Source organism: Lampris incognitus, chromosome 10 (assembly GCF_029633865.1).
Source record: "Lampris incognitus isolate fLamInc1 chromosome 10, fLamInc1.hap2, whole genome shotgun sequence".
Classification (NCBI taxonomy): domain Eukaryota; kingdom Metazoa; phylum Chordata; class Actinopteri; order Lampriformes; family Lampridae; genus Lampris; species Lampris incognitus.
Window position 1 is genome coordinate 13,146,333 of NC_079220.1, and position 16,375 is coordinate 13,162,707.

At 44.4% G+C, this 16,375-nt stretch overlaps 1 protein-coding gene across 1 annotated transcript in view; it reads right to left on the reverse strand.

The window, feature by feature from the left end:
* Positions 1-562: 562 nt before the first annotated feature.
* The window catches only part of zmp:0000000896 (caspase recruitment domain-containing protein 11), a 34,582-nt gene continuing 18,769 nt past the window's right edge, over positions 563-16,375 (reverse strand). Inside the window, exons 7-24 of the mRNA XM_056288486.1 lie at positions 12,429-12,548; positions 12,122-12,247; positions 10,721-10,891; positions 10,469-10,579; positions 9,890-9,926; positions 9,734-9,771; positions 9,391-9,479; positions 9,201-9,247; positions 6,874-6,994; positions 6,526-6,703; positions 5,135-5,258; positions 4,171-4,411; positions 3,778-3,847; positions 3,546-3,648; positions 3,188-3,346; positions 2,783-2,895; positions 2,298-2,413; positions 563-1,320 (exon numbers count right to left, since the gene is read on the reverse strand). Coding sequence (XP_056144461.1) covers positions 1,113-1,320; positions 2,298-2,413; positions 2,783-2,895; positions 3,188-3,346; positions 3,546-3,648; positions 3,778-3,847; positions 4,171-4,411; positions 5,135-5,258; positions 6,526-6,703; positions 6,874-6,994; positions 9,201-9,247; positions 9,391-9,479; positions 9,734-9,771; positions 9,890-9,926; positions 10,469-10,579; positions 10,721-10,891; positions 12,122-12,247; positions 12,429-12,548 — 2,172 coding nt within the window. The 3' untranslated portion in view covers positions 563-1,112. The remainder of the gene's footprint in view (positions 1,321-2,297; positions 2,414-2,782; positions 2,896-3,187; positions 3,347-3,545; positions 3,649-3,777; positions 3,848-4,170; positions 4,412-5,134; positions 5,259-6,525; positions 6,704-6,873; positions 6,995-9,200; positions 9,248-9,390; positions 9,480-9,733; positions 9,772-9,889; positions 9,927-10,468; positions 10,580-10,720; positions 10,892-12,121; positions 12,248-12,428; positions 12,549-16,375) is intronic.

Below are 16,375 nucleotides of genomic sequence, written 5' to 3' on the forward strand. Positions count from 1 at the left end.
CCATAAGAAGGATTTCGTATTACTTGCCAGCACAGCGGGGAAAAAATGATCCTTATAAACTGGAAATCAGAAAACTCACCATCACGAAAGCACTGGCTGAATGAACTTTCATCATATTGCACTCCAGAGAAGATTCTATACAATGTCAGGAGAAAACCTGCAATATCTAATAAAATTTGGGGCTCCTTCTTGGACTCTCTCCCTTCAATAAATCCGCTTATTAGAACTGCTGTTGTATTTTTTTCCCTTAACATGTCTCTAAAGGACTTGAAGTTGTGAATGATGTTGAGCATTGTACCATTCTTGGGATGGGGTGGGGTGGGTGGGAGGGTGTACTCATTTTATTTTGTTTTGTTCTTTCCCTTTTCTCTATTTTTTTCTCCTCTATTTTCTGTTGTTGTATTTTGTACTTAAAACAAAAATGACAAGGTACTTGTTTGGTGCATTGTCAATAAATAAATCTTTAAAAAAAATTGAGCTGAATAAAACGTTATTTTTTTCTCAGAGAGATTAATGATTATAGTAGAAAAATTTTAATTGAACCAACCAACTTATTAGCATCTTCCAAGCTTTCCTTGTGCCACATCTTTTGTATTTCATAACAGTCTTGCAGCCACTCCAGTGACCTACACAGAAAATAGTATCCAAATGACCTCTTATTCCTTATATATAATTTCTATTTCAGTATGATTATTATCTTCTACACAGTAATATTACATTATAACATATTATGCTGTGTCACGTGATCTGGTGCATTCAGATGTCATGACATAATATTTTAACTGTATTTTAATGCTTTATTGTCTTGACCTTGACCTTGGATCTGGTCCAGCACTCCAAAAGTATCTCATCACAAACACAGCAGTTTATGTTGACATTACTGAACAAAGATGATCTAAGTTCAGTAAGTGACCTTGTATGCAAATTCTGTCTAGAAGTCCCGTCGTTGTTATTTTACATTAAACTAGTGTTTCAACAAAGACATAATTGTTAAGGCCAATAAAACAGCGCTGTCAGTATTTTGGATGTGGTGGTGGCTGCCAGCTGCTTTATTTAATGGTAGTGAAAACTGGAAATTCCTTTTAGAAAAGTAACCACACTTCAGATAAATTCTACTGCAGCCTGTCCAGCACAACCCATGCCACTGCTCTCTGTTGGCTGAGGATAGCATTGCGTATGGCGGAAAGAAGTTCCTCGGTGCAGCTCCAAGTGCTGGGCTCCAGGATATGGTAGAGCATGGGCAGATTCTCCAGCTGTAGCTCCTCAGCCTGGCACACCTCCTCCATTATGCCCTCCTCTCCACGCCGGGGGAGCAGCTTCCTGTAGAGAATCAAGAGAAGGAAGGCTTTTAAGATGGGCCGAAGGAAGGTAAGATGCAATGATTAAAGACAGACTTCAACAGTTGAAATGTTATTCAGCAGTGGGTTTTTTTCCTTATCCCATTTCCGAGTGAAGCAAACCGCTTTGGCAGAATATACATTTTATTATTTGGTTCTCCACTTTTCCTCATTCATAAAAAAAGGAAAACTAACTCATGAAATTCGTGAATTTATAAACCACAAAAATTTTTAAAAAAATCCGGCCCCTAGAGTTATGATACTGAGAGCTTTTTGCATCTGGTAAGGCCATTAAAGGCTAATTGGGATGATTGTCAGCATCTTTGAATGTGAGTCCATAGTTTCCATCTGGAAAAAAGAGCCTTGTGCCATTTGGATAGAAAGTGAACAACTTCTTCTACTGGAAGACTTCAAGTATCTTGCGGTGTTATTTGTCAAAGGTAAAGGGATTGTGAGACTGACAGCTGGACAGACTGCAGCAACGCAGGCATGGTATCAAAACCTTGTGGTAAAGAGGGAACAGAACCACCAACCTAAAACCTCAACTGAGAGGCATAAATTAGTATTTTTCACAGGTTGGTAAGGATCTAAGAGGACCTCAGTAGAGACAATGCTCCTTTGTGTCAAGTGGAGCAAGTTTAGGTGTTTGCGTGCTTTGTAAGGATACCGTATGAGGAGTAGAGTGGGGAGTGGACCCAAAACCAACCCATTACACGCTGAGGGAATAACATCTCCCAGCTGGCCAGGGAATGTCATGGAATCCCTTTGCTGAAACTGGTTGAAGTTATTGTGGAATGGGACATCTGGGCTACTCCACGAGCCTTTTCACCACAGTAATCCTCAAGCGGAAAAGCGCCACAAAATCAGATGAGCAGATGGACCTGGTTGAGATTCTGCTACATTCTAGCTCTCGCTTACTTTTGAATAAACACAATGAAGGGATAACCAACCGATACCCACCTCAACTTCTTGTGTGTTTTGTTCTTAGGTCGAATATGGATGACAATGGGGTAGACCCCATGTCTCAGCAGGCCCTCTACAGTGGTCAGACCTAGCTCCAGAAGACAGTGCTTATCCTTAGAGAGAAAGAGAGACAGAAACAGAGCAAGAGAGAAAGATTGGATGGGATTATTGCTGATAATTCACACAGACTAACCAACCTTTAAGCGACACGTGATCTTGCCTCCAATTAAGACGAATCCAGGTGAAAGCCATGATCCCATAGCAATTCTACTGATTACATCTATGTCATTCATGTGTGATTTATGTGTAAATCTATGTGTACAAATGGTTAGAGATGTTTAAGATATGCAAAAAACATGGGTTAATGGCGAGAGTGCAATCGATTTTTGGACACGTGGTGTACATGTACAAGGGAGGTCGAGACGAGGAGAATTTCGTGCCTTCTCTGAATGAGATGGCTAAATGTTTTGTGTTTGCATTACCTGGCTGATGACTTCTTGTATTGACTGTAGCCGTATCCCCAGAGCCTGCTCTGGAGTGGAGGTGTCCAACAGGAATATTTTCTTATCACATCTTTCTGAAGCCAAGATGGGCTCTGCAGTGGAAAAGGGAGAGGTGTGACCTTAAGTACTATGAAGAAAGTAGACTAGGTTATAAACACTCAAATGATCTGCTAATTGCTAACTCTATTTTAAGTCACTTGGGATGAAAGTGCCTGCCAAATGAGTTCATGTAAATTCATGAAAAAAAAAAGGAAAAAAAGAGCTTTGAAATGTTAACGCGTTTATTTTGTTCTTAACGAATGTTCTCAGTTTGTGTATCTGTGCATGAGTGCATGTGTCTGTAACGCTGTGTGTTTATGTAGCCGTATGTATATGTGCATGTACCTGGCGAGCAGGTGTTGAAGTCCAGTCCAGAGTCTGCAGGTTGCAGCAATCTCTCTATGAGGCCACGGGACAGCAGCGACGGAGAAAAGATGACTGGCCTCTTAGTCTTAACTTGGACTGGTTGGACCAGGCTGTAAGGGATCAGATGCTCCTCATGACCTGAGAGGACACACACACACACACACACACACACACACACACACACACACACACACACACACACACACACACACACACACACACACACACACACACACACAAATATCTTTAACATATTTTCAACAAAGTTGTCACATAGTAAGACCAATGATAATTTTAATGGCCAGTTCCTGTTGTATTTATTGCAGGTGGAGCTTACGGTGGCTGAGTGTGTAGAGGACCTGAGGTGTGGCGCCAACACTACGACAGGTGGGGGCCACCGCCTTGACTAATCGCACACGACCAGATCCCTTCTTTGATAGCTACAAGTAGGAATAGAGGACAATGAAGGGTAGTAGTTTGGTTAAGCGTTGATAATAGGATGGAAAAATGTGATTTCCTGTAAACATCTGTTACTTATGTAAAACTGAACAAATATCGGCTAGACTCACCCCCTTCTTCTTTAAGTCTTTCTGCCCCAGGGCCATTGTTCGTAGTCTCACCAGTAACAACTGCTGGGCCCTGACAGAAAGAATGGCGTAATCAAGATTTGTTTATCTTCCATATTGTATAATGCAAAACATGCCCTGTGGATTCATATTCAGTACCATTTTTAACGTAAAACAGACATGAAAAAATGATAAACAACAGGGGCTGAATTTTAGGACGGCCCTCATTATTTTCCAGCTAAGGCATTATAAAAGGAATCCCACAAGTAATTTGTTTAGGTTTCCATATTATGAGCAATAGTAGAGAGTGTACCTAAATCTCCTTGGACTTGAATAGCAAGGTGTGGCATGTGAAAATGTGCCATAATGTCATGCAAACACGTCACTGTACTGCACCTGTTGTAGTTGGGCATGGCCCCTGCCTGCAAGGGCTTGACTGTGCACGGGTCCACTAGGGAACAGCGCCACTGGTACTTTCCATTGTAGCGCGTGTCTTTCACATGTATAATGTCATCACAACGTGCCCCCAGACAGGGTGGGTCGCCATGGGGGTCGATGTCCAGGTTGACACGTACATAGAAGGAGTCAGCCCCCTGAAAAGTAGGCGCCGACAGCTGGGAAGACAGCTTGGCGTAGGCTGAGGAATGGAGGAAAGAAACGGGAGGACGTGAGTTTCTCGTCACCTCTGTGAGCTCTGGGTAAAGGAGAGTGGAAATGTCAGGTCAGTATACTGAAAACTGTCATCCACTGATCTGGTGAGGAGTATCCTGGGGTGTCCAGGTAGCATAACAGTCTATTCCGTTGCCTACCAACACGGGGATCGCTGGTTTGAATCCCCGTGTTACCTCCGTCTTGGTCAGGTGTCCCTACAGACACAATTGGCCGTGTCTGCGGGTGGGAAGCCGGATGTGGGTATGTGTCCTGGTCGCTGCACTAGCGCCTCCTCCGGTCAGGTCGGGGCGCCTGTTCAGGGGGGAGGGGGAATTGGTGGGTATTAGCGTGATCCTCCCACACGCTATGTCCCCCTGGTGAAACTCCTCACTGTCAGGTGAAAAAGAAGCGGCTAGCGACTCCACATGTATCGGAGGAGGCATGTGGTAGTCTGCAGCCCTCCCCGGATCGGCAGAGGGGGTGGAGCAGTGACCGGGACAGCTCGGAAGAGTGGGGTAATTGACCGGGTACAATTGGGGAGAAAAACAAGGGAAAAATCCAACAAAAAAAAAGTATCCTTAAATCATCATAAGATACCTTTGCACATCTGTTTTGTAGTTTCTAGATTTTTCCGTGTGGTAGTGGAACTCAGACAAAACAACAAAGAGCTCTTACAATAAAAAGCCTCCTATCAAAATAAGGGCCTCACCCTCTGCGTTGCTCTGGTGTTTGAGTGACGAGGGGTCAGTCCACCACTGCAGAGAAAAATGGGCGACCTCTCCTGTGCACTGGCTCAGCAGCACACTGCCTCCACCGAGCAAAACCCGCTCCAGCTGGGTCCAATTGAGACGAAACACAGACAAAAAGAGAAAGTTGAAAATAAATTCACAGCTTTGATGTGTGTTCAGGTCCGAAAATGGTCCCACGCACGCACACATGCTTTAACTCTAAACCCTTTAAAAAAAAAAAAGGCCCTGTCAAATTAAAACCGTATTTTCGTTCTTGTTAGCTCTTTTATCTGCATTTAATTTACATATTTTTAACACTATATATTATAGTGAGTCACAAAAAATACACTAAATTATTTAGTTCATTCTGTACTTGTGGGCGTACACAAACAAATATGGCTAGTGAACCGGGAGCGAGTGTAAGCGAAGACGAGAGATCTTCCGCCATCAAACTGACCGGCCATGACTGGCTGTCAATCAAACTGTGCTCTCCTCACAAAATCACAGATGTTTACAGTGCTCCCCCCCCCTCAATTGTATCTGGCCAATTACACCACTCTTCCGAGCCATCCCGGTTGCTGCTCCACCCCCTCTGCCGATCCGGGGAGGGCTGCAGACTACCACATGCCTCCTCCGATTCATGTGGAGTCACCAGCCGCTTCTTTTCACCTGACAGTGAGGAGTTTCACCAGGGGGAGGAAGCAGGTGGGAGGATCACACTATTCCCCACAGTTCCCCCTCCTCCCCGAACAGGCGCCCCGACTGACCGGAGGGGGCGCTAGTGCAGCGACCAGGTCACATACCGACATCCGGCTTCCCACCCGCAGACACGGCCAATTGTGTCTGTAGGGACGCCCAACCAAGCCGGAGGTAACACGGGGATTCGAACCAGCGATCCCTGTGTTGGTAGGCAACGGAATAGACCGCCACACCACCCAGATGCCCCAATGATTGCGGTGCAAACCCGCCTCCAAACGGGTTGCAGTGACGTCACAGAGTTGGGTTTCCTCTCACCAGCGTTGGCTTTCTATTACGCGGCTAAATGGCCAGCTGGCTGAAGAACTGAGAGGTTTGGGACTTGTTTCTCGAATCATATCGCTTAAATGATCACTGTGAGGAGGGTTGGAATAACTATTGTACACACAGTAAGCAGCGCTAAAGAGGGAGGGCACTGCTTTTACACATCATCGACCCGAGACAAGCATGTGACAAGCAGTTAAAGACACACCTTCGAGCGGTTAGCTTATTGCAATGGAAATGCAAATCCCAACCTTGCTGGGCAGACTCACCTAGCCAAACCGAGTCAAGCCAAGCCGGCACATGTGTATGGAAAAGTGACTTCACACACACACACACACACGTACATACACACCTCCAACAGCTCGCTCCCTTCCTTCAGTCCACATAGTTCAGCTGGGGACCCGGCTCTCACGTGGCTGACAAAGATCCCCGTACGGTTTCCCCCTACTATTGTAATGTCATCTGCTGGGCCGGCTCCTCCTCGTTTTGGTGTAGTGGGGGGACTTGACGATGGAGAAAGGGGCTCCACCCTGAGAGACCATAAGGCAGGGGAGGAGGGTAGATTATTTCTGGTGGTCATTTCAGGATTATAAGTAGTTCACCAATTACACTTTGGTATCAAACAGAACACAGTTATCTGATCAAGCTGTGGTTTTCTTGACAATAATTGCCAGACTGCTACACCAGAGGAGCTGCATACCCTGAAACACAGTTGTGGGGTTTCTCTGGAGGAACCGGAGGCAGGTTGACCAGGTCCGGAGGAAAGAGATGACAGTGCAGCGAGCTCCATGAATCCCACAAAGAAGGCTCGCTCTGTTCACCTGAAAAGATGACAGGTGGTGTTTTAAGTACCACCCAGGTTTGGTTAACAGCAGGCTCGGGTCAAAACCAGTGCAAACACCTTTTTAATTTATCACTCATTTCAGCCGACTCGGGTGCCCAGTGGGTGGAAATAGAAACAGCACAAGGAATATTAGAAAGTTTAGTACAAGAAAGTCCCAAAAATAAAAGATCCTTTTCTTATCTGACACTGTCTAAACTGTCCTGCCTGGGTAGATCTCATCCACATTTGACTTCAGGATTACTGAAACATTTATACAACATTATTACCACTTATTACCACTTATTTATTAACATTATTATAATTATTATATATGTAACCCTGAGGTTAAATTATAGGCCTTAGATATATTATATTGCACTATTAGATAAGAGTTTGGCCTATATTTGTTATTTTGTATACCTTTTGAATATGTTGTTGATATTGTTCTGCAAAACAGTTGTTTACCAATGTGAAATGCATTTGCTTTAGTGTTGAAACTTACCATTGTTGTGATTGGTTGGCTGTGGAGAGAATACCTTACCTTGAATGTGATTGGTTGAGAGGGCAGCGGAAAACGTCAGCACGAGCAGACTGGACGGGGAGAGAGAGGTCTCTCGTCCCTTGTGTGAGTAAAACGGAGCAGTTTGATGTCGAGTTGTTATATGCTATTTTGCGGTGAGAGAAATGTAACTGAAGTTTAGTGAACAGTGATGTGTGCGGGTGTCTGACCGAGACCCATCCCGGGAACTGTTTGTGTGGATTTGGGAGACAAACTGACTACTCGTCAGTCCCATATGTGGACCCAGCGACGTTACGGAGCGAGCTAGCCAGTCGGTGTTCGTTGTTAGCACAGCAAGACGGGCGAATGGACTGGATGCGGTGAGGGGCTTGCCCCACAGTGAGTCGGGCCGTCTTCTAGTTTAGCGAAGTAATGTTATCAGTTACAGTGTAGTGGTGGGTTCATGCGACCATCGAGGAACGCAGAAGGAGTCGTCTGTTGCCGCGTTGTGCTGCCGAGGCGAGCGCACGGTTCGACCGTGAGATGGTGCTAACGGCTAACTAGCCAGTCAGCTAGGATGGCTGCCGGCCTGACGTTCGCTGCTGCACTGAGACGAAGAGGAGCATTCATTGTGAGTACAAGCCGGATGTGCGGGCTTCCAAGGGGAGCAAAGAGGGCTGTTTAGGGTCCCAACGTACCCGATAAAGAAACAGGCCTGCAACTGGGGGTTGACTTTCTTTTATTTTTATTATTTATTTTAGTTATGGGGTTGTTGAGCTGTATGCTAATATGTTGGTCTGATTCATTTGTGTGTATATGAATGCAGATGCTTGTTAGCCACTGAGGCTTATTACTTTCATTCATTCTAATAATTATTACTCATAATACATTTGTATATATAACTCTATGTACCTGTGTGAGTGTGGATTATTCATGTGTGTTTATTCCTGTGGTGTCTAGGCTATGGTAAGTGACATGTTGAGACAACCTTAAAGGGCTAGTCCACCTTTTTACTGGAAGTAACCTAGTGACACCCAGAGATGTGTAGACCATAGTATATAACCTTAAAGGGCTAGTCCACCGTTTTAATATAAGTTACTCGGTGACACATTGAGGTGTCTAGACCATGTTAGATTGCCTTAAAGGGGTCATATGCCATATTTAAGCGCCTTAAAGGGGTAGTCAACCTTTTTAGTTGGAGTTACCAGATGACACTGTAAGACATTTAGAGCCTTTAGAACATACTTTAAACACATAAAAAGCGAAGTTACCATACTTCAATAGTTTATTGGATACCGAGTTGTATAGAGAACTCAGGAGCGTTGTCCTTGACAGTTAAAAGGGATAGATAGCGATACATATATATATATAACTTATTTATATTATTATAATACAATATAATATGTTATATATTATGTTCTATATCATATATAATTAATTATTACATATATTTATTATATGTTATCATATATATTTTATTTATTTATTTATGATTAAACATTTATTAACATAGTAGTCGTAGTAGTAGTAGTAGTAGTAGTAGTAGTAGTAGTAGTAGAAGACAATGAAATCATTTGCAAATACAGTTTGACTCAGATCTATCTGGACTAACTTTGGCGAAAACCATTTCTCTGCTTGGGTTGGAAAGCCCTGCAAAAAAAATTGCAATGGATGGTTATGCAAGTCATGACTGAATCAAACATACCTGAAGGATTGTCATTCTCATCACTGCCCCAGGAGTCCAACTCAAACCTTTTTGGTGAGGGGGAGAAAAACATATATGTAAAGTGAAAGGCAAAAAAAAAAAAGAAAAAAGAAAAAAAGGTAGAGAACCAAATTTTTAACAGGATGAGCGATACTTTGAGAGTCTGGTAATGCTGAGCTATTAAACCTACTCGGTGTTGAATCGCCGGTTGATGGAGTTCATACAAGGAGGGAAGGGGAACGTGGAAAGCCTATTTATTTCCTTTTCGTTGCCCTCTGTCTGAAGGCATGGAGGCATAAAAAAATATTATGAGCAAATTAAATCAGACTGAATTCTCATTATCTACTCATATCAGAGGACTAGAATAGCTACATCTCTGTATCTGTGCATGCAGAGGCTTTACACAAATACATTATATATTACACACACATATGCACATGCACACACAATATTGTAGTTTCCGTCTTTCTGACGTACTTTGTCTTTCCTCCCTTCCTTCATTCATATTATGAGGTAATGCTGTGGACACTCACCAACGACAGGAGATTCTCCTCTGAATTGGAACATGAGTCTGTAAAATATTTAAGTCTGTTCAAGCCAATCAATCAAGTATTGTCATACACATATACACCCTATAAGTGAATTGTTATTTGTCAAATTTCTTCAAGTTGTCCTTGTGCTCAACTTACCCCCAGAATTCTCATTGGCCTGGCCTCTAGAGGGTGTCTGTGGCACAGAAAAGACAAGCAGAGACAAGACCTCACAGTCAGTAAGAAATGCTGAGTACTTCAGGTACCGACACGCTTATGGTCACAGAAACATTCATTTCAACATCCTTCGCTCTCTGCGTAATAATAACAAGATCCAAGATTGGCACAACAAGGCTTCCTTTTACAGTCCTAAAGGTGCCTTCCAAAGGTACTACGTGAAAAATAAAATGTGTGGTCTTTAATAAAGTTGGACCCCGCAGCAATGACTCCTTCAAATACATGAAGGATCTGCACACAAAAAGTGGCAGGAAGCACTTGTGTTGCAAACATTTTCCATTTTCGGAGCCAAATTGCATAATGGCTCGCTTGGTAAGCAATAACAAACAAAAAGACAGAAAGACGTGTTTGGACGCAGCTCTGCAACAATGGAGTTCATTAATACAGCTTTTGATCAAGACCGTGTTGAGGAGGACTCTGCCACTCATCACATGAACAGGAAGGAATAAAGTGATAATGAAGGTAAAGACGGCAACCATGGAGATGGACGCCGCTGCTGACCTTTCGTAGCACTGGGTTTGTGCCATTGTTTTGGGGGCTGACGCACAGGTCCAGGTCTAGAGAACAACAGGGGCCATAACACTGGTCTTCGGTGCACAGAGACAGGTGGGACTACAGGGGACAAATTCAGGGAACAAGCAAACATACATTGAATGGTGTGGAAGAGTAGTATGAAGACGTTAATGAATGAGCAAAGGATGGTTAACATCAGGCTGATGAAATTGGATCAGTAAGGTTTCTATCCCAACTCACACAGTGCAGACAGGGGCTGGTCTGCTCCCGGCTCCTCTCCCTCTCTCTCTCCAGCTCCCTCTGCTGTTGTTCCATGTTGGCCTGAAGCTCAGCAATGCGTTTGCGCAGACGGTTCTTGTCCAGCAGACAGTCAGTGTACTCAAGCTGCAGACTGTCCCGACTACGCAGGGCCTGAAGGAACCGGGAAAAAGGTAGCGGGGAATAGGGGAAAATGGCACAGCATACAATCTGTCACATGTTTGAAAGATGCCAGTTTGGTACAGCTGAAACGATAGAGGAAATAGTTGCATTTGTGTTTTCTGAGGATGCTGATCTAAGTCATAAAGTAGATAGTGGAGAACGCATAAGAATCCTGCTTCCAGTATATTCAGGACCACATAAAACAACGTGGATTTAAATATTGTTGAGAAATGCAATTACCATGTTTTGTCAGAAAATCAGTAATAGAAATTTGACATCTTGGAAATTTCCAAGCTAAATGAACTATAAAAGGTTTTCAGGAGTTTCAAAGAAGGTTGAATCAGTTCATCTGGATACAACTTTTATTGACAGAGAATATTCCATCCATCCATTGTCCAAACCTGCTCTCAGGGTCACAGGGGATGCTGGAGCCTATCCCAGCAGTCATCAGGCAGAAGGTGGGGAAACAACCTGGACAGGCTGCCAGGCCATTGCAGGGTCGACACACACACATTCCAGAATATAACACTGACAAATATTGACAGAAATTCGCTGTATCCAGGTGAACTGATTCAACCTTCTTCTTTTTTGTTTTTCTCCCCGTTTTCTCCCCAATTTACTTTGGCCAATTACCCCACTCTTCCAAGCCGTCCCGGTCGCTGCTCCACCCCCTCTGCCGATCCGGGGAGGGCTGCAGACTACCACATGCCTCCTCCGATACATGTTGAGTTGCCAGCCGCTTCTTTTCACCTGACAGCGAGGAGTTTCACCAGGGGGACGTAGCGCGCTATTCCCCCCAGTTCCCCCTCCCCCCCGAACAGGCACCCCAACTGACCAGAGGATGCACTAGTGCAGCGACCAGGACACATACCCACATCTGGCTTCCCACCTGCAGACACAGCCAATTGTGTCTGTGGGTAAGCCGGAGGTAGCACGGGGATTTGAACTGGTGATCCCTGTGTTGGTAGGCAACGGAATAGACCGCAACGCCACCCGGACACCTTCTTTGATTTTCTTACCTGGATTATTGAGCATGCATCAAGACGTTATCAGGAGTTTGTTCAGTGTTATGACTTAAGATACAGATAAAAGTACACACACGACACTCATTGAGTTGCATATATATTGATAAGAGGAAAAGATTCAAGCCAGGCTCACATTTTCAAGATCTGACTAAGGCTGTAGCCCTGACAGAAGATAATTGTGGCCCCAAACACTGACCTGATCCCTTTCCTTCTCCAGTTCCATGATCTGGTTGAAGTAAGACACACTTGTCTTCTGATCCGTCTCCAAGTCCAGCTGGAGAGTCCTCACTTTCAACTGCAGCTGCTCACACTGCGACTCCAGCTACACAAAATTGTTCAATTACAACCTCTGGCTGAAAGCACAAAGCTCAAATTTCAAGTTTACGAAAGGAAAAGCGAAGCAATATATGAGCCAGAAACAGGGTTTATGACCTGGAGTCAAACTCTTGGTTTGAGTTACTGAGATACTCCATTTAATGAAGTAAAACGCAGTAAAAGTTCACCTTGTCCCTGTACTCCTCAGTGCTCTGTAGCTCCTCCTGTAGTCTGGTGATAGTATTACACAGCTCCTGTCTCTGCTCCGTGGCCTCCCTGCGGTCCTGCTGCAGGATGTCCATCAGCGCCTGAGGTCAATGGCAAAAACACAAACAACAACAAAAAAATAAAAACAGTAGGAAAATAACATAAAAGGCTAAAGATAGAAACTGTAATGGTGTGAAACAGGGGCCTCTATGGTATTTTATGATGATTGTTAAAACATCTTTGGTCATTGAGTGGAACCCCTTCACCCCAGCACTGTCCCCCTCAACAATTCTCTCAATGCACCTCCCCTCACACTTTGAAACCAGCAATTTCCAGAGCAGGAGAGCTTCGTCCATTCCATCCATTATCCAAGCCATTTAACCCAATTGGGGTCGCGGGATGCTGGAGCCTACCCCAGCACATTGGGCGGCAGGCAGGGAGACACCCTGGACAGGCTGCCAGTCCATCACAGGGCCGACACATTCACACCAAGGGACAATTTGGTATGGCCGATTCACCTGACCTACATGTCTTTGGACTGTGGGTGGAAACCCACACAGACACGAGGAGAACATGCACACTCCACTGGGATGACCCCCCCCCCAGAGGACGACCTGGGATGACCCCCCCCCCCAAGGCTGGACTAACCCGGGGTTTGAACCCAGGACCTTCTTGCTGTGAGGTGACCGCGCTAACCACTGCGCCACCATGCCGCCTCACTTAAGTTCCCTTAAGGTTATTAGTTACTAAGTTATTAAGGTTATTAGAGATCTTCATGTTCAGCTAAAATAGAGAAAAATCAAATCGTCATTTACTCGCAGCGTAAAAATCCTGCGAATGCGGCAACTCTTGTGAATCCTCTTTTGGTTTGAAAGCTGAAATCCATAACTTTTCTCCATCCATCTATTATCCGAACCGCTTATCCTGCTCTCAGGGTCGCGGGGATGCTGGAGCCTATCCCAGCAGTCATTAGGCAGCAGGCGGGGAGACACCCTGGACAGGCCGCCAGGCCATCACACAGGGCCGAAACGTTTCTTTCAATGTTGTGTCCAGATGAACTGATTCAACTTTCTGTGATTAGAAAAAGAAACTTTAATTTCTTAAAATTCTACTTATGTTGTATTTTGTCTTGTGTGTTTCATGAGCCCACCACTTAATAAAATGTTATTCTATCCATCTGGACCATGGAGTCAGGTTGCACAATACTAACTGGCACCTTTACCGTGGTACTCTCCATATATTGCATACTTTTTTGACTGGTAGGATGAACACTGGTGCAGCAGCAAACATAAATGTGATGGAAACAACTCCAGCAGGAAAAATGATTGAAATGAGATGCTGATGTGATGATGCTTCTGTTGAACAGTCAATCAATATTACTGTAGAACAGCGTTTCGAAATTCTTTGTTGAAATTTGTAATATGTCAGATTGCTTGTGTTAGCTTTGGTCAGAGGGGGCCATTTGTACAAGGGTGGGAACCATTTACTATTGAGCTGACGAAACTTGGGTGATAATGGGTGCTGTGATATTTTGTGCTTCTCATAACATCAATAAATGGACAGACAACGACTGGAGTGAATGACGATTTTGGTGAAGTCTCACAGGATATATTTACAAATGGCAGGTGGCTTCCTGACTGCACATAAGTGTCTGACTACCTAGCTGGCTACCATATCCTCCTATCAGCAGGGGGTGTACTTAGACTAGAACCCAGTCAGCTTGTGGACGTTACATCACTCTTTTCTTTTTTTGAACATAACTCAGTTTCAATTTCTGAAGTGCTACTGAAGTACTTTCCTTGTAAGCATTCTCAAGTATTCATAATAAAAAATAAAAACTCACAATGGCCTTAACTTTGACTGTTATTCCTTACTTGCAATAAATCCATTTGCTGTAGCTGTCCCTGAAACAGCAACTGAAGTCAATTTCTATAGTGGAACCAAAACAGTCCTTTACTTTGTGCTTTAAGCGTGCTTGTATAGAACAGTCCATGGAACAATACTCTGTTTGTAAAGTCTCAAATGACAACAACATTGTCAGTCCATGAGATAGAGTAATTTCTCAGTCCATAATAGTCCATATTGGTTCGTGAGACTAGTCATATTCACAGAGATAGGGAGGAGGATTTCCGTTGCGCCGAACAGGATATCTTGGCGGTGGTGTGTTGACAACAGTCTCATCACTATTGTCATCTGGCTCTGGTGGAATGCTCTGGAGCTCAGTAGGGATTTTCTTGAAAAAGGATGAGTTCCTCGTGATGGAGTGTCCATCCTTTGTTACTGTGACCATCGAGGTTTTGATCTTTGACACAGTATATGGTTCAGTTGTAGGGTGCGGTGAGCTTGTTGTGCTTAGGCTGGCGGTGGAGCATGGTGTCTCTTGGGGTGAGAGTACTTGGTGTTGTGTGACGACGTGTGTCAGCATAAGCTTTCATCTTAGCTTTAGCTTCACGATTTTTTGCTTGGATTTCATGATCTGAGCTGTTGGAAGTGGCATAATTGACTGTGGGAATCTTTGTGTAGATCTTCTTTTGAAACAGAAGCTCCGCTGGTGAAGCATCTGTGGTGCTGTGTGGTGTGGAATGATACTCTCGAAGGAAGATGTTGAGCTGCTGTTTCCATGGTATGCCTTGTGTTCCTGCAACATGGATGGTCTTGTTTAGTGTGCGCATAAAATGTTCTGCAGTGGCATTAGCCTGGGAATACTGGGGTGTGATTTTGCGGTGGTGAAACCCAAGGTAGGTTGCGAACTGGACAAACTGGTCACCTTTAAACGGAGAGCCATTGTCTGTTTTGAGCACTCTGGGGATTCCAAACATGGAGAATACTTTGTCTATAACTGGCATGACTGTGTTAGCTGAAGTTGACTTAACAGCCTCAACTACTGGGTACCATATGTATTCATCCACAATGACAAGTAGATACTCTCCAGTGGGGGCAGGTCCATAGAAATCTGCACTTGTGCTATGCCAGGGGGCTTCTGGTAATGCAGACATCTGCAGTGGCTCTGAGTGTGTGACTGGTGTGTTTGCCTGGCATGCTATACAGTTTTTGACTGTAGCTTCAGCAAGCTGGTCCATGTTTGGAAACCAAACTTTTGTCCTGAGGAGTGTTTTCGTCTTAACAATGCCCTGGTGTCCCTCATGGGCAAGCTGTAGGACTCTGTTCTGTAGGGCTGTGGGGATGACGATTCTCGTGTTTCTTAATATGATATCGTCTGTGCGTGACACTGTTTGTTCACTGCTAATTTGTTTGAACTGCTTCAGAATGGCAGTGTGTTGTGTGTCATGTGTGACCTTGTACCACATATTGTTTCTGATATGTCCACTGACCTTTTGTAGGATCAGGTCTTTCAGAGTCTCCTCTTTAATCGCTGTGAGAGTCACTGCTTTGGGTGTAGCGTGATATGTCATGAAGTTGACATATTCCTCTGCTACTTTTGCTGCTCGTGTGTTGTCACCTGTCTGTGTGGGTATGGGATGACGGAATGTGTAGTTGGCTGGGTTGTAAGCTCCTTTTCTATACTCCACTTTGTAGTTGTATGGCTGAAGCCTCAGTCCCCATCTCTCAATTCTGGCAGGTGGTTTTGATCCAGGATTGTGCCTGATAAACACAAGGGCCTTGTGATCAGTCACTAGTATGAATGGATGTCCTTAGATGTACAAGTGGAAATGCTCGCAGCTCCAGACAACAGTCAGTGCTTCTCGCTCTGTCTGTGAGTAGCGCTTTTCCACATCACTTGAGAGCACGGCTTGCATATGCTATGGTGCGTCTTTCACCTTTCTCCTTTTGATAAAGGATGGTGCGGAGCCCTACAGGGCTGGCGTTGATGATCAGCTCTGTTTGTTTGGATCAAAGCATGACATGGTGTTATCACTGGTGAGACTGTCTTTGATGGCGTTTAGTGCTGCATCTTGTTCTGGACACC